The 25,191-nt window shown below is 41.3% G+C and overlaps 3 protein-coding genes across 4 annotated transcripts; 2 read left to right on the top strand and 1 right to left on the bottom strand.

Annotated features, from left to right (window-relative positions):
• The first annotated feature begins 2,130 nt into the window (after positions 1-2,130).
• NDUFB6 (NADH:ubiquinone oxidoreductase subunit B6) lies at positions 2,131-10,217 on the top strand. Its single transcript, XM_060762519.2, has 4 exons — positions 2,131-2,475; positions 7,266-7,358; positions 8,719-8,763; positions 10,051-10,217. The coding sequence occupies exons 1-4, from the start codon at positions 2,146-2,148 to the stop codon at positions 10,114-10,116; spliced, it is 534 nt and encodes a 177-aa protein (XP_060618502.2). The 5' UTR covers positions 2,131-2,145; the 3' UTR covers positions 10,117-10,217.
• A 523-nt stretch (positions 10,218-10,740) lies between these two features.
• SMIM27 (small integral membrane protein 27) lies at positions 10,741-15,907 on the bottom strand. Its single transcript, XM_060762520.2, has 2 exons — positions 15,715-15,907; positions 10,741-11,445 (listed from the first exon to the last, which is right to left on the bottom strand). Exons 1-2 carry the CDS (start codon positions 15,757-15,759, stop codon positions 11,335-11,337), a joined length of 156 nt encoding a protein of 51 aa, XP_060618503.1. The 5' UTR covers positions 15,760-15,907; the 3' UTR covers positions 10,741-11,334.
• Positions 15,908-16,145: 238 nt separating this feature from the next.
• LOC132767477 (E3 ubiquitin-protein ligase Topors-like) lies at positions 16,146-24,607 on the top strand. Of its 2 annotated transcripts, none has more exons than XM_060762517.2 (2): positions 16,146-16,344; positions 20,903-24,607. In XM_060762517.2, exon 2 carries the CDS (start codon positions 20,930-20,932, stop codon positions 23,846-23,848), a length of 2,919 nt encoding a protein of 972 aa, XP_060618500.2. In that variant the 5' UTR covers positions 16,146-16,344; positions 20,903-20,929; the 3' UTR covers positions 23,849-24,607. The 2 variants fall into 2 exon arrangements, with proteins under 2 accessions (XP_060618500.2, XP_067320451.1); XM_067464350.1 differs by lacking the exon at positions 16,146-16,344 and adding an exon at positions 17,815-18,055.
• Positions 24,608-25,191: the final 584 nt, after the last annotated feature.

Here is a 25,191-nt window from a genome sequence, read left to right as displayed (position 1 = left end):
TTCTTGAAATATGGACTGGTTGGATCTTCTAGCTGGCACACTCAGAACTTTCCTCCAACACCACAGTTCAAAAGCATCTATCTTCCTTCGCTCAGCTTTCTCTATGGTCCAGCTCTCACATCTGTAGGTGATTACGGGGAATACCATTGCCTTGACTATGCGGATTTTTGTTGCCAGGATGATGTCTCTACTCTTCACTACTTTATCAAGATTGGTCATTGCTCTCCTCCCAAGAAGTAAGCGTCTCCTGATTTCCTGGCTGCAGTCTGCGTCTGCAGTAATATTTGCACCTAGAAATACAAAGTCTGTCACAGCCTCCACATTTTCTCCCTCTATTTCCCAGTTGTCAATCCCTTTGTTGCCATAATCTTGGTTTTTATAATGTTTAACTGAAATCCAGCTTTTGCACTTTCTTCTTTCATCTTGATTAGAAGCTCCTCAGCTCCTCCTTGCTTTCAGCCATCAAAATGGTGTAATCTGCATATCTAAGGTTGTTAATGTTTCTTCCAGCAATTTTTACCCCAGCCTACTGTTAGGAATTGTGGGAGTTGAAGTCCAAAACACCTGGAGGGCCGACGTTTGCCCATGCCAGTAAGTTAATGCTCAAGATCCTGCAAGGAAGACTCCAGCAATACATGGAGCGAGACTTGCCAGATGTTCAAGCTGGGTTTAAAAAAGGCAGAGGAACGAGAGACCAGATTGCCAATATCCGCTGGATAATGGAGAAAGGCAGGGAGTTTCAGAAAAACATCTATTTCTGCTTCATTGACTATTCTAAAGCCTTTGACTGTGTGGATCATAATAAATTGTGGCAAGTTCTTGGTGGGATGGGCATACCAAGCCACCTTGTCTCTCTCCTGAGGAATCTGTATAAGGACCAAGTAGCAACAGTCAGAACTGACCACAGAACAACAGACTGGTTCAAGATTGGGGAAGGCGTACGGCAAGGCTGCATACTCTCACCTAACCTTTTTAACTTGTATGCAGAACACATCATGCGATGTGTGGGGCTTGATGAATGCAAAGCTGGGGTGAAAATTGCTGGAAGAATCATTAACAACCTCAGATATGTAGATGACACATATCTCTGATGGCCAAAAGCAAGGAGGAGCTAAGGAGCCTTCTAATCAAGGTGAAAGAAGAAAGCGCAAAAGCCGGGTTGCAGCTAAACATAAAAAAAAACTAAGATTATGGCAACAAGAATGATTGACAACTGGAAAATAGAGGGAGAAAATGTGGAGGCCGTGACAGACTTTGTATTTCTAGGTGCAAAGATTACTGCAGATGCAGACTGTGGCCAGGAAATCAGAAGACGCTTACTTCTTGGGAGGAGAGCAATGTCCGGTCTCGATAAAATAGTAAAGAGTAGAGACATCAGACTGGCAACAAAGATCCGTCTAGTCAAAGCCATGGTATTCCCTGTAGTCACCTACGGATGTGAGAGCTGGACATAGGGAAGGCTGAGCGAAGGAAGATCGATGCTTTTGAGCTGTGGTGTTGGAGGAAAGTTCTGAGAGTGCTTTGGACTGCGAGAAGATCCAACCAGTCCATCTTCCAGGAAATAAAGCCCGACTGCTCACTGGAGGGAAAGATACTAGAGACGAAGCTGAAGTACAGGGTTAGTCAAAATGCCTAGGCCAATAAGCCATTCAATTGAATGGCTTATTGGCCTATGCATTTTGACTAACCCTGTACTTTGGCCACATCATGAGGAGACGGCAAAGCCTAGAGAAGACAATTATGCTGGGGAAAGTGGAAGGTAAAAGGAAGAGGGGCCGACCAAGATGTATGGATGGCATCCTTGAAGTGACTAGACTGACCTTGAGGGAGCTGGGGGTGGTGACGGCCGACAGGGAGCTCTGGCGTGGGCTGGTCCATGAGTTCACGAAGAGTCGAGACGACTGAACGAATGAACAACAACAACAACTCTACACTGTACCAGTAATGCAGTTTGAAACCACCTGAGTTGTCATGGCTCTATTGGAGTCGTAGTTTGGTGACTTTCGCTGAGCAGGGTAAAGGCCTTGTCAAAGTACAGCTTCCATTACTCCACATGGCATTAAGCCTGACGTGGGAAGTGACGTGGCATTGATTCTATAGAGGCAGCGTTCGAATCTTCTGCTAGAGAGGCCTCCACTTATTGCCATGGCAGCGAAAGAGTTCTTCCGCCGTGTCGACGTCACTTCCGGTATTCTTGCTTGGGCCTCAGCAAGGTCGCTCTCCGCGGAAGGAGAAAGGGGCGGGGCCTTGGCCAAGATGGCGGGGCTGGAGCGCGGCGGTGGGGCGCCGAGGGCGGTGATGGGCTACACGCCGGACGAGAAGCTCCGTCTCCAGCAGCTGAGGGAGCTCCGGCGGCGATGGCTCAAGGACCAGGAGCTGAGCCCGAGGGAGCCCGTCCTGCCCCCGCAGAAGCCCGGCCTGGTCGAGGGCTTCTGGCAGAACTTCCTCAAGCCTGGCAGCCTGTGGAGGAATCAGGTGAGGCGCCAAAGGCCGAAGGGGAAGAAGGCCATAAGGGAGGGCAAAGGGACGGGGAGAAGATACACCTAGTGGCCCCTTTCAGCCATGGAAACCCACAGGGTGGCCTTGAGCAAGCGACGCTCTCTCCGTCTCAGAGGAAGGCAAGGGCAGCCCGCCTTCTGAACAAATCTCCACAAGGAATGTCTGGGATCAATTGACCTGATAGCTGCCCTAGATCGGAAGCACACAGGTAGACCATGGGTAACATCTTCACATGACCAAGTAGAAGGTGTAAAATTACCACTGTTATTTGGTGGCTTTATATACCAATAGTTCCGTTATCATGTGTACACTTAGGAAGATAATCTTCTTCTATATAAATAAAAAATGTAATGTTCGTTTGTGGGATTAACAGAACTCAAAAACCACTGGACGAATTGACACCAAATTTGGACACAAGACACCTAACAACCCAATGTATGTCTTTCACTCAATTTTTTTTTTATTTTGTCATTTGGGAGTTGTAGTTGCTGGGATTTATAGTTCACCTACAATCAAAGACCATTCTGAACTCCACCAACGATGGAATTGAACCAAACGTGCCATACAGGACTCACATAAACAACAGAAAACACTAGAAGGGTTTGATGGGCATTGACCTTGAGTTTGGGAGTTGTAGTTCACCTACATCCAGAGAGCCCTGTGGACTGAAACGATGATGGGTCTGGACCAAACTTGGCACGAATATTCCATATGCCCAAATATGAACACAGATAGAGTTAGGGGGAAATAGACCTTGATATTTGGGAATTGTAGTTACTGGGATTTATGGTTCACCTACAATCAGACAGCATTCTGAACCACACCAACGACAGAATTGGGGCAGACTTCCCACACAGAACCCCCATGAGCAACAAAAAATACTTAAGGCCATCCAGTCCAACTTCACCAGGGCAAGAAAACATCATTAAAGCCCTCCTGACAAAGAGTCATCCAGCCATAGATATAGTTAGATATATATGATTCACACACACACATAATATCATAGATTTGAAAGGGACCCCTAAAGAAGGACAATTATATGTTGCATGTACCAGACAATCACCACATCAACACTGACAAAGAAACAGCAAGAAATACTGTTTACCCACAAGCATCAAGAAATTACATATATTAGAAACCAACACTTTCTCATTACTTTATTTGCCAGATCACCAGACTGCACAGCAACGCTTGGCAGGGGACAGCTAGTATATAAATAAAAATGTACTGTTCATTTGTGGGATTAACATAACTCAAAAACCACTGGACAAATTGACATCAAATTTGGACACAACACAACTATCCGGTCAACCAGTGACCATCACTCATAAAAATACAGTGGAAGAGACTTAAAAAGCCAAAAAAAAAAAATACTTTACAACACATGTACAAAGCCACATATAAACACATATTTACACACACACACAAAATACATATAAACAGACTGGGTCACAGCAACGCGTGGCAGGAGGTGGCTAGTATTATAACCCGGCACACTGGGTGCAGTGCCTAAAGACCTTGGCCTGCACTTAAACACAATCGGCGCTGACAAAATTACCATCTGCCCGCTGCAAAAGGCTACGTTACTGGGAACTGCACACATTATTCGCCGATACATCACACAGTCCTAGACATTTGGGAAGTGTCCCATGTGTGATCCAGTACAACAGCCAGTACAGTGATCTTGTTTGCTGCGGACTCATCTTGTTGGGTTTCAATTTTTTTTAAAAAAAATTAACCCTTCCTCTCTTCCTCAGAGGGACTCAGGGCAGCTTGCAAAGGCAAAAAATGGCAAACTTTCAATGCTATATATAGTAACACAAAAGACGTTGAAGCAAACAATTAAAAACAAACAGTTCAAGCGCCATTAACCAAAACATTTAAAATATATATATATATAGTTTGAGAGTATACAAATATAGCTCTTCAGTAGGATAGAGTAATCGTCACCATCACCTGACATGGTAAAATCAGTCATTGACTATTCTTCCTCTCCATAGGCTAGCATACAGAAATAAGATTTTAATTGTTTCTTGAAGGAGAGGACTTGAGGGTGTTATTCTGATTTCTTTAGGGAGGGAGTTCCAGAGGGACCTGAACAAGACCTGAGTGCAGACAGCCCCCAAGTTACTAACAAGATAGGTTCTGTAAGTTTATTCTTAAGTTGAATTTGTATGTAAGTCGGAACAGATACTTTTAAAAGTGTAGCTCCTATCTATCTATCTATCTATCTATCTATCTATCTATCTATATCTTTGGATACTATAGGGAAGCGTTAACACCCCTGTGGTGTTTGCTTTGCTCTTTGTGTCTCTGTTCTGAAGATGTCACATCACTTTCTGTCCCTGCGATATTTGGATTTGGGAAGGGGAAAGAAGAGGGGGATCATTCAGGCAGTGAAAAGGAAGAACATGACCAAGGACGAAATTAGAGGAAGAAAAAAAGAGGTTGGCAGAAGGATGCAGGCTCAATTAATTAAAAAGAGCTTGGAAAGACTGGCCGCTAATGGCTTTTGTTACAAAAGACTAGAGCCCCTTCTACACTGCCATATAATTCAGATTATCTGCTTTGAACTGGATGATTGAGTCTTCACTGTCATATAATCCAGTTCAAAGAAGATCATCTGGATTTTGATATGGTCATGTAGATGGGGCACTACAGAACCTATCTTGTTCGTAACTTGGAGATTGCCCGTGTGTCCTTTTTTTCAAATGGGAGATTGGGAAATTTGATGGTCCCAACTTCTAATTGGTTAACCTGGGGCAGAGTCTGTAAGCAGTTAAATGAATTTTGTGGAATAGAAAATGAGAATACGGCAGAATATATGTTCTCTTTATACAAGTCCCTTATTTTATGTCAGAAGCAATTTATGTGTCTGTGGTTAAGAAAACTATTACTACACAAGGAAGATGATGGGAAGTGGAAAGACCGCTGAAGGAGTTTGAAGTCTGAAAAATATAGCATTGCTTTAGTCAGTATTTGATGAGTTTATATTGATAGTGTATGAAATGTTTATCTGTAGATTTATTGCATAATTAATAAAAATTATTCATGAAGAAAAATCCATGTGAAAGGGATCTAGGAATCTTAGACCACAGACTGAACATGAGTCAACACCTTAAAAAGTCACTGTGATTCTCTGCTGCATCAGAATCACATTTTATCGCAATAGTCCCACTGTTCTGCCTTGGTCACCTGCAGTAACCTAACCCTGTGTCCAGTTCTAGATGATGGAATAGATGGCATGCTGACCAGATTTGCAGATGTCAAATTGGGAGGGATAGCTAATACCCCAGAAGCAGGATCAGAATCAAAATGACCTTAACAGATGAGAGAGTTGGGCCAGTACAAACGAGATGAATTTCAACAGAGAGAAATGTACAGTACCACACTTTGGCAATAAAACTGAAATGCACAGATATAGGATGGATGATACTTGGCTTGAAAACAGTTCGTGTGAAAGGCATCTAGAAGTAGTCCACAAACTGAACATGAGTCAACAGTGTGATGGAGCAGCTAAAAAAGCCAATGTGATTCCAGGCTGTATCAATAGGAGTATAGTGTCTACTAGATCAAGAGAAGTCATGGTCGCATTCTATTCTACATTAGTTAGACCTCACCTGGAGTCCTGTCTCCAATTCTGGGCATCACAATTCAAGAAGGATATTGACAAACTGGAACATGTCCAGAGAACGGTGACCAAAATGATCAAAGCTTTGGAAACCAAATCCTATGAGGAGCATCATAGGAAGCTGGGTATGTTTAGCTTGCAGAAAAGAAGGCTGAGAGGAAACATAATATCCATGTTTCAGCCTTTGAAAGGATGTCACTTTGAGGAGGGGGCAAGCTGTTTTCTGGTGCTGTGGAGACGAGGGCATGGAACAATGGATTCAAACTGCAGGAAAGGAGATTCCACTTAAACATTAGGAAGAACTCCCCAAAAAGAGCTATTCAACAGTGAAATATGTATGGTGGAGTCTCCATCTATCAAGAGTGTTTTGATTGTTTCGTGCTTTCAAAGAATTGGATGAGACCTTAAGGTCTCATCCAATTCTTTGAAAGCACGAAACAATACCAACACTTAATAAAAGCTGTTCAATCTTTCAATTCTTTGAAAGCACGAAACAATACCAACACTTAATAAAAGCTGTTCAATCTTTCAAGGTTCAAACCGCCGACCTTTCAGTTAGTAGTCCTGCCAGTACAGGGGTTTTTCATCCATTGCATCACTGAGGGCTCCTAATATTGGTACTTGTGGCAGTTAACAAGAAATACAATAAAAAATGATACAATACAAATTTAAACAACAAAAACACATTAAAATAGAAGTATACAAATGAAAAACCAATTAATCCTTTTTGTCATTAAACATAGAATATTAAAATTTATTTGAAGGCACATAGACACACATAAAGACTACATAGTTATCTGATTATGGAAGATAACCTTCCTAAGGAAAAGGGAATGGTAGTGATGAAGAGTATTAAGTCTACTAATGCTGGCTGCTCAGACCACAGCAGTGGCAACTGGACTATGGAGGGAAGGACTGTTTCCTGTTGCTGAGCCAAGACATGATGGAGGCTGGCTGCTCTCTTGTCCCTCAGAGACTAGAGCAATGGTGCTTGGAAAATGGAGTGAGGGCCTCTCCATCGAAGTCCACAGTAGTCCAAAGTCTGCAACCTAAAACAATGGTTTTAATTCTAAAATAGCATATGTAAAATGTAATGTGATTTTTAAAACTAACCATAAAAATAATTTCCCTTTAGGTATTCAAAACCTACAATGCTGGAGTATTTCTTTTCACTCGAATACTTATTCCTGTTTGGGTTACTCACTACTACGTAAAATACCACCTACTGGTATGTATTTATACTGTGCAGCATTTTTGTAATTTAACACAGGGAGCTATCCATGTTTTGTACACAGAATGTGCTTACCTCCTCACACTTCCCACCTTTCTCTTGCTGAAGATTTTAAATGGTCGTATAGAAAACAGGAGTTGGGGAACCTTCAAATACATGGATGTCAGATCTTGAATGTGGGGGCCAATTACATATAGACCTGGGCAAGGAAAAATGCTGGAATTGTACAGAAACAACATGAATCAGACTCCCAATTTTGTTCAAGCCAATTACAACTGAAAAAGATGCTATTTTGTGGCTCTCCCAGAGAATCCTTAAGGAACCCCCCCCCCCCCCCCCCCCAATTTATATTTTGGCTAGAAGACCTGGAAATGAGGATTCATACACATTTTAATTACAATCTCTTATTAATGAGAATGTATTGTCTGGTCCCAAGGTGTACAAGGACAATGAGCTTCCAGTTTTGGGAGGAAAATTGACAAATTTGGGAATTGTCTTTCATTGGCCTTCCCCTTGGCATATTCATGCTATTCTGGAAGGCCTTACTATCCAAGATAGTTTTCTTGGAATGAAGGGGGCTGTATTGAGAGTAGTCAACTCATGCACATTTGAATCTTTTGTTAAATCAGAAGAAAAACAAACACAAACCCCCTCTTGCCAAGAAAACTCTGTGAGAGGTTTTCCTTAGGGTAACTATTAGTCAAAAATGACTTGAAAGCACGTAAGGGTATGTAAGCGTAAATAATCTCATGATATGGCAAGTGTGATACTGCATGCAGAAGTCTATTTTTTTCTCTTTCATTGCATCTGAGATGTTCAAAAAGATGACTGAGATTTGAACACCTTCCCATAACCAGAAGAAAAAAGACACACATTTTCAATTAGTAGCCCAGCTTAAACAAATCTCCAGCTTTAAGATAAGCGTTGACAATTCTTGTGAATGAGTGTTTTGACCGATACAATACTTTATCAGCAACCCCCTTATGTCCACATTGCCATTTTTGGGTTATGAAACTTGAGACCAGTAAAATATCTAATAAATATATGAGTATGTAAGGGACAGATTGTTCTTAGAAGTGTTTCCTTTGCCATCGAGAAAGTGTGGGGTTTTTGTGTTTATATGGTATTACTTGTGAACCACCAACTGATATAGGCCTAAATGCCAAAAATTGGGTAGTACTTTCCCTGTTCATTAAGAAAGCATTCATTTGGATGTGTATTTGAACTCTAAATAACTTCTGGTCTTCTTTGTGAGCCACAAGTAAATGAAAAGATGTAGATGAGCACAGTATTTAATGAATACATCAAAACAATTCCTTCCCCCAGAATCCTCATGTTTCTATGTTTTCATTTTCAGTATCAACCATATGGAGTCGTTGCTTCCAAGCCCAAGATATTCCCAGTGAGTTGATTTCGTTCCCTCCCCCCCCCCCCCCCATGTCAATTATGTAGAGAAATGAAACAATGTTGGACGTTATATGTAAGCAGGGTAGATAAGCAGAGATTATTTTAAAAGTACATTTTTACAAATCAGCTTTTTAAAGTTAATTGTTTTAATGAAATGAATATAAGAAAAATACTAAACCTATGCTAAACAATCTCATAAGAATGAAGTAATGGTTCTGTCAAATGCACGCACTAAGTTACATACATCAGACATGGACATTAATGTAAGCTTTTTGTCTTGTGGTAATAGTTCAGTCTAGAACTGAAGAATAATTACCAGCTCTTGGTTCTAATTCTGGGCTTGTACTGGGACTATTTCTCAATAAATTTGTTCCATGATACACAAAGACAGAGGCTGAGTGAAATTGTTCATGTGGATGGAGCTTAGCCAAACAAAGCAGAAGAAAGAATATAGAAAAAGGAGCAAAAGAACACTCACACTTTGCCTCAGGAAGAATAGCCACTGTGCCCTACTAAACACTTCTAAAATTTTAGTGCACATATCTGTGCCATTTTAAACATTAGGTGAAGCTGTATTAGGAAAATCGGGGGTTTCTTTTGCTGAATTAAATAGTCTTAGATGCTGTTTAAATTGCTTTGATTTAATCTATTCTCTGTAGAAGGTAAAGGAGAAGTAGGATCTATTAAATCAAATTTCTTATCTAATTAAATATTTAGATTTCCTGACAACAGTGCCATAGGTTTGCAACCTAAGAGCAATGTTCTTTTCTAAGTGTTTTGATTATTCCTCACATTTGAGATGTTAATAGGGTACAATTAGACTACTATACCTGTGGGTGATAACTTCCCCGCAAGACTGTAATTACCTGAAACCACAAATAGGACCAAATTAGTTTACTTGTGATCCCAGCATATCATAGTATTGGAGAGACTAGAGAGATATCCTTTTGAGGAATTCAATAAGTTTTCCAACCGTAGCTCTGTGGCAACTTCCAGTGAACGCTGGAAGACCTGAAGGACCTAGGAAAATCCTATAGTAGCCATTTTTTCCTGGGTATGAGTAAATGAAACTAAGGTTATGGTATTGTAATATAAAATAAGCATTTAGTTAAAAAAAAAAAGAAAAGGAAACTCACAAGAGTGCTGTATATTAAAAATTACTTATACACAGAAAAATAGCCCCTAAATGTTCTGCATGTGAAATTGCTGGTTTTTTGTCTTGTAAGAAGTATGTTTCCTATCATAACTTGATTTTGATGACATCATCTCTTCAATTTTTTAGGGTGACACTATTCTGGAGACGAATGAAGTTGTTCCCCCATTAGAAATACCAAACAGTCATCATTAAATGCTGAAGAACTCAGAAACCTGCAGGAATTTGTCTCGATTACTAAAATTCATTTACTGAACTCATAATCTTATTTAAGAATAAAAATGGCTTCGGCTTCAGGATTGCTTTTTTGGATTTTTCATTTTGAACTAAAAGCTTGTTACAGCACTGCCCTTTTACTCAAAACAGCAAAGAAATACATAATGGAAAAATGGAGAATTGTCAAGTAATGTGTTAGCTGCAGAAATGAAAGCCAAGGTTAATCTGCTTCATTAGTAGCTGCTTCATTCAAACAGAGTGAAGGGTTTTTGGATAAAGGCAGTTAATAAACTAGTCTTGGGCCTGAATAGGCCCATTGAATTAAGGCAGCTTTTACAAGTCCCATTGATCCAACATTTCTACTGTAACATTGAGATTTAGTCCACTCAGTGCAACTTTTGTCATGGCTGATTTAGCAAAGAAATCGTAACTAGTCTTACATTTTATACAAAAAAAAAGAGAAGGTTGTAACCATAATTTTTTTAATAAAAGCCAAGTCAGTAAGTGTAAATACATAGCAAGATTTATCTATTTAGAGATATGGAATGAGACAGATTTAATTTGTATTAAACAACAGAGTTGAAGAAGAAGCTCAATTTACACTTCAATGTTAAATAGATCAATAAATGTTTACTATACAGTTTACAAAACAATATAACATTTATAATTAAACAAAATTCCATTTTAATTCTTTGCTCTGTCACTGCTCAGTGTCAATTTCTCCCTGTATTGTTGATGTAACCATGTAAATATTAGGTAATACCATACAGCAAATCCTTATTCTCTCCGGTTATCAAAACTTCTTGTTTCTTCAGCATTAAATCCATTATATAAATGAAATTTTCTTACAAAATATTCAGTCGAAATCACTATTGCATGGTTGTTGGTTTAGTACACTTCTTTAGCAGTAAAATAATGTGAAATCTTCAGACATGGACTGTTCTATTTGCAAGACTGGTGGAGTTGTTTTTAAGAGTAATTCTTTTAGGATGACAGCATTTGGCATATTTCTTCGAAACTGTATCAGCGTAAGAGCTGAGAAAAAGGTGTTACTCCATTCAAGTTGTCTTAAAAGCAGATATTAATTCCAAGCTCAATGTTCATTTTATATTGGGTCCTTGCTGTGAAATTTAAAGACTGGCTGGAACTATCCTAAATGCTCTGGCATATCTGTAGAAGGACTCTGCCATGGTTTCCTCAAAGATCTTGTGCTTGCAGGGGATAGAGCTCCTTTAGATGCCACTTGGCTGCTATTCGTGTTGCGTAAATAACATATCCCCATGAAAGCAACACAATGGTAAGAAGAATCTGTTAAAAGAAAATATGACATTTCAGACAGTTGTTTTTCCAGTGTCTCTTAAGAAGGATAATAGACCCCTTCTACACTGCCATATATTCAAGATTATCAATACAGATAATCCACATTATATACACTCATATAATCCAGTTCAAATCAGATAATCTGGATTTTAGATAGCAGTGTAGAAGGGCCATATTTTTTCTCAAGAAGCACTGGGCAACAGAGTGTAGATAATGCCTACTGCAAATACTGGTACATCTCAGGGCCCTTCCAGACAGGCCCTATATCCCAGGATTTGATCCCAGGTTTTCTGCATTAAACTGGATTATATGAGTCTCTACTGTCAGATAATCTGGGATAAGCAGAAAACCTGGAATCAGATTCTGGGATATAGGGCCTGTCCGGAAGGACCCGCTTGTACCTTATTTTTGGGAAGAAACTTTGGCACCAGAGGCAGAAATAATGGATAGGTTTCTACACCATAGAAAAAGGGAATTTGACAGGTTTCAGTAGACTTTTCATTCGAATCTAACATCATATATATATGAAATGAAACAATGCGGTGAGATGAGTCTTGAGGTCCTTCCACACAGACATATAAGACAGAATATCAAGGCAGAAAATCCCACAATATCTGCTTTGAACTGGTTATCAGTCCTCACTGCTATATATTCCAGTTTAAAGCATGTGGAATTGTGGAAATTATTCAGCTGTGGAAGACGGCTTAATTAAGTAAACATTTTGAATCTGAGGATACTTGAAAGCTTCTTCTGAAATACATCTTGGGGTAATTTTTTTTTCCTTTCAACAACCTCCACTTTTCTAATTTCTGTTTCGGTGGCAAAAGCTATAGATCTGTAATTTTTCAACATATCAGGATACCTGAAGTGAGGGCCCTTCCACACAGCTGTATAACGCAGAATATCTGCTTTGAACTGGGTTATCTGAGTCCACACTTCAGCCCCTCCACCCAGCTGAATAAAATCCCACATTCTCTGCTTTGTTCTGGGATATATGACAGTGTGGACTCAGATATTCCAGTTCAAAGCAGATATTCTGGGTTATATGGCCCTGCCATATATCCCAGTTCAATATGGGTAATGTGAGATTTCATTCAGTTGTGTGGAAGAGGCCCAAGACAGGTGAATCCGCTTCCCCCATTTGCCTTCTGTTTTGCTCCTCACAAAATCTCAGTAAGTGATTCTGTAGGCATCTGTCTATCTCTCCTGTTGTACATAAGCATATATGAAGTTGCAATAGCATTGGCTAAAACACTGCCCCATTCTTTCCCAGGTTAAATTGTATTGCATTGTTTACTGCAGACAATGCTACAACTCCACACTGAGTCTTTTTCTCCAGTGTCCTTTCTTCATATTCCCAATATCAATGTTGTGAAAAACAAATAAAAACACCTTCCAGATACACACAAGAAAAGAAGCAGCTGGGTTCCTGTAAAAAAAAAAAAAACTTTGTAAAAGGGAGCTTTTTTTGTCAGAGGCTTTGTTATCTGAGCTATCCCTGTACTGATCTTTATTTATACCTCATCTTTCTCCCAAAATGGGCACAAAGTGGTTTACACATGAAATCAGAACACAATAAAAACATACAAGAAGTCAACATGAAAACAATTAAAAATTAATTAATTTGGTTTTATTCTGCAAATCATGTTACGCAGAATAATCCCAAATCCCACTTCTATAATTTGAACTTTGAGAGCATAGAGGAAAATGGATGATATATTTCCTCTTTGAAAAAGATGTTTACAATACTCATTTTAAAAAGCCCCAAATTACGAAGCGTGAAAATTAGTCTATAGCAGTGTCACCTCCTAGAAGCATTGTTGGATTGCAAATCCCACATCCCTGTCAAAAGATGGCTAAACTTCATTGGAACTGTATTGTCGAAGGCCTTCATGGGTTGTTGTACATTTTTCGGGCTGTATGGCCATGTTCTAGAAGCATTCTCTCCTGACATTTCTCCTGCATCTATGGCAGGCATCCTCGGAGGTTGTGAGGTCTGTTGGAAACTAGAAAAATTGTGTTTATATATCTGTGGAAAGCCCAGCATGGGAGAAACAACTCTTGATCTGTGTCTCTGCAGTGTAGAAGGAAAGTCAGAGAGCACAATAGATGTGCTTTCCTGGTCTGAGTTTGCATTTGGCCTACCCGGGCCTACAGAATCAGAGTGTACAGATACTGTAAACTGGGATGGCAAATGTGCCTCTAGGTGCATCCATAAAATGCATATTTCATTATTTAAATTATTCTGGCCTTCAAATGTCCTAAAACATTTCTCAGATAATGTTCTTGTCTTTGTGGATCTTCTAAAACTGGACCCTGAAATGCTTCCTGAGAGATGGTCTGGCCAGCAGGCAAACAGCAGTCCAGGGATCCATCTCTGCTGTAGAATGAATACAGCTTGACAGCACTTTAGCTGCCATGGTGCAATGCTAGGAACTGCTTGAATTTGCAAGTTTTAGCAGAAAAGCCTAAAGACCCTGTCAAACTACAACTCCCAGGAGTCCACTGTGGTTAAAGTGGTGCCAAACTGCATTCATTCTACAGTTTAGATGCACTTTTGGGGAAATAGTTCCTCATTTTTGTACTGCAAGGCCCAGAATCCTGCAGCCAGTAAGATGATGATGATGATGATAATAATAATAATAATAATAGTAACAATCCTGCCCTCAAACACTTTTTTCCAACTCTGGTCCTTAGCCAAACATTAAGAAAGCTTTACTAGAAAGTCAAGTCTGTAGATACCTCACTATGGCTCTGAAACACACTCAAATCTGTCACGTGGCAGGGGGGATCTTATTTTTCTATCCCACCGCTGCCACCAATTGTAAAAGAGAGGACTGAAACAACAATGACACACACACACACACACACACATATATATATATACACACACACATACACACACATACACATCCAGGGCGATGAGGAGACTAAGGTAGTGGTGGTGCATGTTGCTGAGGCTTGACTTTTTAAATGTTTTTTTTTTTTTACTTGAGGCACTTTTTAAAAGGAGTAACTTATTACCCCAATCAGAATCCTTTCTTTCAATATCTTCAGCCGCCTTCTTCTAAGGTAAATCTTCTTCTCAATAAATGGACATGAGTCTTAATTATAAAGAACTGATCAAGGAAATGTTTATTTAAGGATTCACAGGTGTACAAGATTTGATGGTTATTCTGTATTCCTTTAAATGTTGTTACAGTTGACTTTAGTTAACACAAATACTTCGTAACAGTTTTCAATATAATTCTCAGTATGGCTTCTACTTCCATCAGACTGGTTTTATGCTTATTTCATTTCAAAGTATCTTTCTTTCCTTAACTCACAATTCAAGGCACTGGCTTGCCTTTTTCTCCCTTCAGCCACCCCCACTGAAGTTATGGATTATTACTGGGGTTTCATTTCCCCCTTAGCTCACGAGCTAATTGTTAATTCAAACAGGTCCACTTGACTCTCTAAACCAGGGATCCTCAAACTAAGGCCTGGGGGCCAGATGCGGTCCTCCAGGGTCATTTACCCGACCCTCGATCAGGGTCAACCTAAGTCTGAAATTACTTGAAAGCACACAACAATAACAACAATCCTATCTCATCAGCCAAAAGCAGGTCCACACTTCCCATTGAAATACTAATAAGTTTGTATTTGTTCAAATTGTTCTTCATTTTAATTATTGTATTGTTTTTATGTGTTTTTTTGCACTACAAATAAGATATGTACAGTGTGTACAGGAATTCATCTGGCTCTTCAACTGTTTGGGGGACTGTGACCTGGTCCTCTGTTTAAAAAGTTTGAGGACCCCTGCTCTAAACACACAGGCTGAAGACTTAAATCCCTTGGTTTGGTTTCTCAACACACTAGAACCAACTTTCCTCTTTGGTGTTCTCATCAAAGACTGACTCTGACTCTCTCTCTCCATCAGTGGCAGTTTGCTCCGCCCTTTAGCGTGGCTTTGAGGTCTACGTTGCTATGGCAACCACAGCAAATGTTAGCTTGCACCTATCATATCACAACAAATTTAAAACATACATTATGATTAGCTATTTCGTTACAGCTCCTGTGTGGCTATTTAAAAATTGGATCTAATCTGGAGTAAGTCCTACTAAGTTCAATCAGGCATCCTCCTGCAAGAAAGAGGAAAAGTGAGTTTTTGTTGTGTCCTTTCTGACCCCATCACAGGGTAAGATCTGTCCAGAAGCGATTTGCCATTGCTTTCCAGAGGCTGAGAGAGTGTGACTTTCCCAGGTTCCCCCTCCTTACCAGAGAGTATATCCATTCCTGTATGGTCCGGTTCATTGGGATCATTTCTCTCCGCGTTGCTCCTGGTTACAACCATGCAGCTGCTCCCGGAAGTGATGTAGGAAGGCCAGACAGGAAAGGGCGGAGCTTACCCAAGTCCCTTTTTGGACTTCAACTCCCAGAAACCACCACCAAGCAGGAGTTATGGGTAGTCTTAGCGAGGGAGTCCAAAAATAGTAACTTTCCTAAGTTTTGCAAGGAAAAATCAATATTAGTAAAGAGAAGAAAACCCTCTACTCCTGATTAGCAATGGCAGAGGGAGAAAGCTCTCCCTGAAGAAAGCAAAGGACTTCAATTCCCAGAAGCCTTGAGCTCCAGACCCAAAAGAACGGGATTGTGGGAGTCCTCCAGCCCCGCATTCAGGGTTACTTTTATTCCCATATCCCATTATTTAAAAATATAGATCCAGATATCCTATAATGGCTCTCTGTGATCTTCCAAGTATTTTCTTTGTCTGGACTTCATTTCCCAGAACCCCTCCGCACTGACCAAACTGGCTGAGGCTTCTGGGAGTTGAAGTCTTTTGGTTAAAAAAGCCAAAGCAATGGAGAAACAAAGATTGAGAGCCGCTCTCCAGGGACTCACTCTCAAGTAAGTGAGGCTTTCTTTGGCTGCTGTCCTCTGCTCACTTCTTTCAAGCTTGCTGGCATTTATCTCCAAGCAAAGAGGGGATCCCATGCGCCTTTCCCCAGCTTCTTGATCGTAAAGCAAAACCCAAGCCAACGAGTGCAGTAGTTTTCAATGTGGAAGTTGTAGGAGCAAAGCCATCAGGAAAACATCCCCCCTCCATTGGGTTGCTGTGAGTTTTCTGGGCTTTATGGCCATGTTCCAGAAGCATTCTCTCCTGACTTTTCGCCCACATCTATGGCAGGCATCCTCAGAGGTTATGTAGCTTGTTGGAAACTAGGCAAGTGAGGTTTATATATCTGTGGAATGTCCAGGGGTGGGAGAAAGAACACATATCCACTCGAGGCAAGTGTGAATATTGCAAAGGGCCACCTTGATTAGCATTGAATGGCATTGCAGCTTCAAAGTCTGACTGATTGCTTCCTGCGGGAGGTGTTTGGAGGTGTTAGCTGATCCTGACTGATTCTTGTCTGAAATTACCGTTCTCTGAGTGTTTCTATCTGGCTAGATCTGCACTGTCATATAATCCAGTTCAAGGCATTCTGAAACTCTGTTTTAGGCAGTATCAATCCAACCAAAAACAGTTGCTTTTCCAGAAGGAATTGTGACTATGGCTACAAAGGGAGATGCCCACCTACACACTACACTGTTATAGCGCTATTATTCCACTTTGACTGCCCGAGGAGCTTCCAAAGTTTCCCTCAGTGGCCTCAAGCAGGGACCTGAGAAACACTTGAGGGGATCCATAGCTTGTATTATTTATTTATTTATTTATTTATGGCATTTATATGCCGCTCTTCTCACCCCGAAGGGGACTCAGAGCGGCTTACAAGGTATATATACATAAAATGCATATTATTAGTGTAGTACCATATCAGTATCATATATTACTATATTGTACTATACCATTGTATTACATGTAATATTACTAATATTACAATATAAAATATATAATTATATCATCATTATTATATTGTATTACATTATATTGTAAACATATGTATATGCAATATATTACATTATATTATTAGAATAGGACAGGAGACAAGATATGTCCCCTGCCCCCCCCCCTTCACTCTGGTACTATATTACTACTATTATTAATAAAATATTAATATTATTATCTGAAACACAACAAAATTAGTAGACTGCAAACAAGATCACTGTTAGCCGTTGTATTGGACCACACGTCGCACACTTCCCAAGTGTCAAGTGTTGTTATTATAGGCGTGAAAGGCTTGAAATGTGTTTGAAAATAGGAAAATAGGAGGAGGAAAGATCGCGGAAGCGAATCCATTTTGGGACTGCAACTCCCACATCCCCCCCCCCCTCCCTTTTTTAAACAGGGAGAATGTGGCCGTTGCAATCCGGATATGGAAGTTTCCTTAAACTCCGAGAGGATGTTTGGTCGCCGCCTCTGGTTTTTCTTTTTTCTTTTTTCTTTTTTTTTTTGTCGAGCCGGAAGCCGGCCTTCATGACCCCAGTTAGGGTTGTACATCCGGGTCAGGGCAAGGACCAGGGAAGCGGTGGCGGTGGCTGCTGCCCCGGCGGAGGTGGACCCCTCCTCGGCGTGGCGTGCTAGGCCCCACCGCCGCCTTCCTCGATGTGTGCCGCGCGGGAGCTGCGGAGCCGGGCCGGCGGCGCCAACGGTCGCCGGCGCCAACGTTCGAAGCAGGTGAGCGAATGGGTTCTTAAGCCGTTGCTTCATCCGGGTCCTCTCAGGCTCCGGGCAAGCGCGAGCCGCAAGCCAGAGAGTGAGAGTGTGGCACGCGCCCCTCTCAGCCATTCCTGCGGCGTCTCCCAAAAAGGATTCTAATCTTCCCCCTCCTCCCTTTGGGAGAAAGGGGGAAAAAAGAGGTGGGCGGAGTTTCCCTCGAGGACCTCGTTTGCCCTATTTGGGCCCTGCGGGTGGTTTGGACTTCATCTCCCAGAATTCCCGGCAGTTGGCCCAGATGGTGGGAGCTTCTGGGAGTTGACGTGCCAAACCCCTGGAGGGCCAAAGGTCGGGAACCATGTTGCTCTGGTAGTCAAATCCTGTGTGAATGTGATACAGCATTCCCTTTTCCACTCTAGTTGGTCAGAGGGCCCTTCCACACAGCCCTGTATCCCAAAATATCAAGGCAGATAATCTCACAATATTAGCTTTGAACTGGGTTATCTGAGTCCACACCGCCATATATTCCAGTTCAAAGCAGATAATCTGGGATTTTATTCAGCTGTGTGGAAGGGGCCTGAGGGCCTTCCACATAGTCCTATATCCCAGAATATCAAGGCAGAAAATCCCACAAGATCTCATTGAACTGGAATATATGGCAGTGTGGACTCAGGGCCCTTCCACACAGCCCAATATCCCAGAATATCAAGGAAGAAAATTCTTCAAGATCTGCTTTGAAGTGGGTTATCTGAGTCCACACTGATAATTTTCTAGGTTATACGGTTTTTAAAGTGGATTCATTCTCTAGTGTGATGAAGTAGTAGGTCTATTTTCTCCCAAGTTTGGCCCAGATCCATCACTGTTTCAGTCCAGAGTGCTCCCTGGATGTAGGTGAACTACAACTCCAAAACTCAAGGTCAATGCCCACCAAGCCCAGTATTTTCTGTTGGTAATAGGAGTACTGTGTACCAAGTTTGGTTCAGTTTCTGCATTCGTGGAGTTCGGAATGCTCTTTGATTGAAGGTGAACTTTAAATCTCAGCAGCTACAACTCCCAAATGACAAAATCAACACCCAGCCCCACCAGTATTCGAATTTGGGCATATTGGATATTTGTGCCTAACTTGATCCAGTGAATGAAAATACATCCAGCATATCAGATATTTACACTACTATCCATAACAGTAGCAATGAAAATAATGTTATGGTTGGGGGTTACAACATGAGGAACTGCATTATGGGGTCACAGCAATATGAAGGTTGAGAAACACTGCTGTATAGGGTTCGAGACGCTGTTGAGAGGGGAAGCCTTGCTGGGTCAGATGCAGATCTGTGGCCAGTGTTCAGGGATTCTGGGGGATGAAGTCCAAAGTATCTGGACAAATAGAGTTTAGGAAACACTGACTTGGATTATTTGTGACTGAAAGTGCTATTATTTAATGACAAGGGTTGTGTGGCTTCTGTTTGCCTCTGTTTGCTCTGCAATGCCACAAGTTTGGGGATGTTCTTCAGCCGGAAACACAGCTGTAGCCATCTTAGAGCCCACAAAACAATATACCCAAAGAGCAATTCAAATGAGCCTCAGAGATGTACGAGCAGCTTGTCACAGAGGACTATACCTGTGGCACGCTGAACCTCATTTTCCCTTTGGAAACCAAGTACAGCATATTTTCATTTCATTGTTTATAGTGTTTGCATAGCCAGACCTACATATCCACGGGTTCTGCACCTAGGAACTTAGCTATCTTTGGTATGAATATTATCTCTCTCTCTCACACACACACCTTGCGCAAAAAAAGATCCAAAGAGCAAACCTTGATTTTGCTTTTTATTATGTCTTTTATTATGCCATTGTGCATGTGGGACTTCAGCATCCACAGATGTTGATATCCATGGGGGGAAATCCTAGAATCAACCTCAAATTGATACAAGAGCCTAGTATATTTATACCCAATTCTTCAGCCTCAAAGGCTCTTTGCATGGTTTATAAATTGTTGATTTGACATTTCTAGACTCTGAGCTGTCTTCATGCTGAAGTTCAGGAGCTTTTTCCTTGCTGTTTGCCTAAGCACCTCTATAACATGTAGATTTAATGCAGTCAGAAGACGTTTTGAACCTTGGACTATCTTTCAGGTGGCTCAAAGAGTCCACAAGACAGATAAACTCAAGCTAGTTAGTCCATTGCATAGCCAGCTTGTACAACTGTCCACCATAACTATGTTGGCACATATAGTCAGCCCTCCACATTTCTGGTTTTGGCTTTTATGGATTTGATTATTTGTGGATTTGATGTCAATATTTTCTGTAGAAATTTCTAGGTCCTCTAGTGCGACTCTAAAGTAACCTACAGGAGATGTTCATCATAGAGTTTTGCTGGAAGACTTGGAAATTCCAGCAAGATGTTCTTGCTGGTAAAAACAAAAGCATGTTTTGTATTTTTTGGGCCTCTAACCTCAGCCAGTGTGAAAGGGTTGGCTGTACATATGCCATGTTAAAAGACTTGCCCTTGGTTTTGCCTTTAACCCTCTTTATTAATAGTATATTGTTAGTTATTGTGTGAATTAACAGGAATGGGAAGGAGGCAATTGCAAAAAGAAATGCATTACTTGAGGTTATAGAATAGGAATTCGTATTTCCTGCCTCCCCCCCCCCCCCCCCAAGATGTTGTTGCACTGTTAACTCAAGTTATGATTAATGGGATAAACAGTCCAGCAATGCTTTAGTTGTTCACTTTGCTAAAGTATTATATTGGTTGGTACTTGTATAATCTCATGTTTAACTTCGACTGAAAACAAATTTAACACTAGTTTTGATTGGCACAAATAAATAAATATTATGATTACTTTTCTCTCTATGGTTTCATTTTCAGAATTTGACACCGCTGACCAACCACTCAATGGCTGATAGCTTTTCATCTAAATCTAGCAGAAAGAAATTGCACCAGACAATGTCATCATCAGATGCATCACCAGACTCTAAGTGCCCAATATGCTTGGACAGATTCGAAAATGTATCCTACTTGGACCATTGCTGGCACAGATTTTGCTTCCGGTGCGTACAGGAGTGGTCGAAGAACAAAGCAGAATGCCCTCTCTGCAAGCAGCCATTTCACTCAATTGTGCACAGTATGAGATCAGAAAATGACTATAAGGTATATACAGTCAAGCCTGCAGAGACTGATGCCTTTGCCAACCCTGACGGTAGGAGATTCCGTTACCGAACGACTGTAACAAGGGAGCGTCGCACTTCAGCTTACCCTCGAAGGAATCCCAACACTAGAAGAACTGCCTCACCTCCTGATAATGGGATCCTATTCGAAGGCCTGTCAGGCCAGTCAACGGGACAGCGAGATGCAGAGATCAATCAAATGATTAGGCGCCTTCAGTCCAGGCGACAGGCAAACTTGGAAGGCCGATCCATGCGTCAAATTCAGGAACAAGAAATCATCAACTTCCGTAGAGCGCTGTATCGCTCCGGCACCCGTGTCCGAAGCATCGAGGATGGAGGGCGATACCGAGACATATCTGCTGAATTTTTCCGCAGGAATCCTGCCTGCCTTCATAGACTAGTTCCATGGCTGAAGCGCGAGCTCACAGTTTTGTTTGGAGCTCATGGGTCTCTTGTCAACATTGTGCAGCACATCATAATGAGCAATGTTACTAGGTATGATCTAGAAAGCACAGCATTCACTGATGAACTTAAACCCTTTTTGCTACATCGGACAGAGCACTTTTTGCATGAATTTATTAACTTTGCCAGGTGTCCTTTTAATATAGAAGCATACGACCAACATGCAAATTATGACTGTCCAGCTCCTTCGTACGAGGAAGGAAGTCGGTCAGAATCCTCAATCATCACCATCTCTCCAGATGAGGCTGATTCCCAGGAAGCTGAACGTAACTCCTTTACAGTCGGTACTGACCAGGCGCCCTGGGATGATGAGACTCCTGGTCCATCCTACTCAAGCTCTGACCAGGTTTGTGCTACGCTGTCCACCACTTTGGATACTTCGGAATCATCTGACGAAGAGCCCTCCACCAACGCAGCAGTGTTGCCAGCGCAGGTACCACCTTCTGTGGAGAGGAACGAGGACAGTTGTGATTCCCTTGAAAACTGTGTTATTGTTGGCTATGTGAAGCCGCTGGCAGAGAGAACACCCGAACTTGTGGAACTGTCTTCAGACTCTGAGGAATCTGTTGTTGATGGCGGGAAATGTGAAGAAGTTCAGAAAAAAGTGAAGCCCATCCAGTACCAGAGTTTTAGTGATACAGATGCCAGTGGGTATGCCTCTCCCTTTTCTCTCGGGTCCAGAGATGGTAGTGCCAGTCGTAAGGTGAAGGTTTCCTCCTCGAGTAAAAAACAAAATCACAAAAGGAGTGAACATGACAAAAGTAAAGCCAGCAGCAGTACTTGTTTACAAAATCCATCTAGAGAGAGAGAGGACAATTATGATGACAGCTATGCTTTTACCAAAAAGAGGAAATCTGAAGTCTACGCACCACAATTGGACCGAGAACACCGCGGTTTCAAAAGTAAGAACAAGGATCGTAGCCTGGAAAAACGGAAGAAGAAGAGGGATAGCAGCAGACACAAGCACAAGAAGGATAAAAAGAAGTCCAAAACCCGAGACAAAAGCCTCTCTCGCAAAAGCAAAGTTCTGTCTCTGAGCAATGAGAGCATCTACTCTCGAGAACTTAGTCGATCAAGATCTCGTAGCAATGATTGTAACAAAAATTCAAGGAGGCAAGATAGTGATGATTACTTCAGAGGCCAATACCACAGCAAGTATGACAGGAATGCCTCCCGAGATTATTATGAATTATCTTATAGTAGGCGGAATCAGTACTCCAGGCATTCTCCTAGCCCAGATTATGGAGTCCGCTCTTTTTACGAGCGAACCAATAATCAAATTTCAAGAGGTCGCAGCAGAAGTTACTACTATGGACGGGATAGATCAAGAAGTCGGTCCAGCAGCCAGTCTCGCACTCCTTCTCGAGGATCAGACAGAACGCGATCCGAGAAACCCAGTGGCAAAAGGAAATACAAGACCCGCCACCTCGAGAGTATGCCTAGAGGAAGTGAGGAAGCTGCTTCTGCGTCTTCTAAAAAAGAAAGTAGCGTGTTCGAAAACCTTGTGCCAAAGCATCGGGAACCTTACAAAAGGTCAGCTGGCCTCTTGAACAGTCAGCCAGAAGCTGATATCCCACGGAAGAAGGAAACAAAGACGTCAAGAAGTCCAAGTGTGGAGATTATTTATGAAGGGACAGCCACGGACATAACAAGGCGTCAGAAGAGGAAAAGAAAATGGGAAAGGAAGCCACATGCAAACCAGGTGGGCTACTCTCCTGTTTCTTCGCCTGTTGTGATTACAATTGACAGTGACAGTGATAAAGCCAGTGAAATCCAGGATAATACTGAGTGTGACAGTATCATCTCCTGGAGTCCTTTGGACCCATTTCCTCCAAATGAGAAGGAGATAGAGTCCCCATCACTACTCTTAGAAGCCAGAGACGACAAAGCTGATGAAGCTGAAAATGTGGAGAAGGAACACCGCGTGACTCCCAAAAGGGACGATGTAGTAGATGAAACTCTAAGTGGCATTGAACCTCTAAATGGAGTTGAAGAGCTACAGGATCCAGATGGCAGGCATGCACCTTCTGCGGCAGACAATAGCAAGGCTTCGTCTGAGCAGAGCAATGGAGAAACTGAATCTTTCTGCTGCTTGCCAACTCACAAAGCGTCCTTGCTCTTACACCTCTCAAAACATCTTCATGAACAATCGTGTGAGCTGGACACGTCAGAACAAAATCTATAGCCTTGTAAACAAAATGTTTTGTGATATGATTCTTTTTTAAAAAAATACAGGCTTTTCTTAAAAGCACCAAACTTTGTCGTTTGTGTGCGAAGACTGATGAAATTACTTCAGTGTGAAGTATGTGTCATCTTGAATTTTTGTACTTCAATCAAAAGGGTGCAATATTCCTTGTTATTGCCACCCCCCATCTTTTGCAGACTGTATGTTAAATGTTTCTTGTGCCACAACAATATGCTGTGTTTTCCCCTATGTAATATAGACTCACCATATTTCTCTCTTTTTTAAGTAAATTTAGAAAATAAGACTGTTTTCATGTGAAAATCTGGGGGGAAACAATTTTGCTTGTTTTGAGCTTAATTTGTAATGTTCCGTGTTAAGGAAAATTTAAAAAACGTGAACTTAGAAAATTTTATTGCCTTTATAAAAAATAAAAATTGGAAAAAAAATCTTTCCTTTTGCTATAGGCTTAATCTGTATAGTTCACTGCTTTGTGTTAAGCCTAGGACATTTTTTTTCTATCAGGGATTTTTCTTTTCTTTTTTTAAATGGCTGATCTGCCTTTCTGCTGTTTCTTTCTTCTCAAAGAAACACTTGCTTGCTGCTTCTCCCTCTTCTCTGCTATGTCTCTTAAGCATATATGTAAGGTTTATGTAGGCTGTTATTTATGTACATACTTCACAAAAGTTTTGAAATGAAGACTTTGTGAAAATTCTTTGAAATGTATTCTCAAATAAAGATTAATTTATTTTTCTTTCACAACACTGTTTCTTCTCCAGACACTGAACATTTGCAGGGAGAATGATCACATGACTGGCTAGTATTTGAAGCATAGGATCTAGAGATCATAGAGCTGGAAGAGCTTCTGAACAGTCTTCAAAGGAAACCCCACACAGAGTGTGTGGCAGTAGTCTATTTGGGATGTAATCAGAGCATGGACCAATACAGGAATCATAGAATCATAGAGTTGAAAGAGATCACATGGGCCATCTAGTCCAACCTCCTGCCATGCAGGAAAAGCACTATCAACTGCTTTTCCAGCATGACAGATGGCCATCTAACCTCTTTTTAAAAGTTTCCAAGGAGCTCCCACCACATGCTGAGGCAGGGAGTTCCACTGCTGAACAGCTCGCACAGTCATTCAATTCTTCCTAATATTCAAGTGGAATCTTCTTTCCTGTAATCTGAACCCATTGCTCTGAGTCCTAGTTTCCAGGGCAGTAGAAAACAAGCCTGTTCTCTCTTATGACAGCATTTCAGATATTTGAACATGGTGATCATGTTTAAATAATTGCTTTCCTTTGTTTTAATGACGGCAGTGTGGTTTTTCTTGTTTCAATCATACT

This window comes from Anolis sagrei, chromosome 2, assembly GCF_037176765.1.
Source record: "Anolis sagrei isolate rAnoSag1 chromosome 2, rAnoSag1.mat, whole genome shotgun sequence".
In the NCBI taxonomy this organism is placed as follows: Eukaryota; Metazoa; Chordata; class Lepidosauria; order Squamata; family Dactyloidae; genus Anolis; species Anolis sagrei.
The sequence above is the reverse complement of the archived record's forward strand: the minus strand, read 5'-3'. Positions and strand labels throughout refer to the sequence as shown.

Excerpts from the sequence above, each read along its gene's own strand:
- NDUFB6 (XM_060762519.2), top strand. The coding sequence starts at position 2,146 with ATGGCAGCGAAAGAGTTCTTCCGCCGTGTCGACGTCACTTCCGGTATT. Across the intron at positions 2,476-7,265 it reads GCAGCCTGTGGAGGAATCAG|GTATTCAAAACCTACAATGC; the intron begins GTGAGGCGCCAA and ends ATTTCCCTTTAG. Across the intron at positions 7,359-8,718 it reads ACGTAAAATACCACCTACTG|TATCAACCATATGGAGTCGT; the intron begins GTATGTATTTAT and ends TTTCATTTTCAG.
- SMIM27 (XM_060762520.2), bottom strand. The coding sequence starts at position 15,759 with ATGATCCCAATGAACCGGACCATACAGGAATGGATATACTCTCTG. Across the intron at positions 11,446-15,714 it reads AGGAATGGATATACTCTCTG|ATTCTTCTTACCATTGTGTT; the intron begins GTAAGGAGGGGG and ends TTCTTTTAACAG.
- LOC132767477 (XM_067464350.1), top strand. The coding sequence starts at position 17,984 with ATGTGTGCCGCGCGGGAGCTGCGGAGCCGGGCCGGCGGCGCCAACGGT. Across the intron at positions 18,056-20,902 it reads GGCGCCAACGTTCGAAGCAG|AATTTGACACCGCTGACCAA; the intron begins GTGAGCGAATGG and ends TTTCATTTTCAG.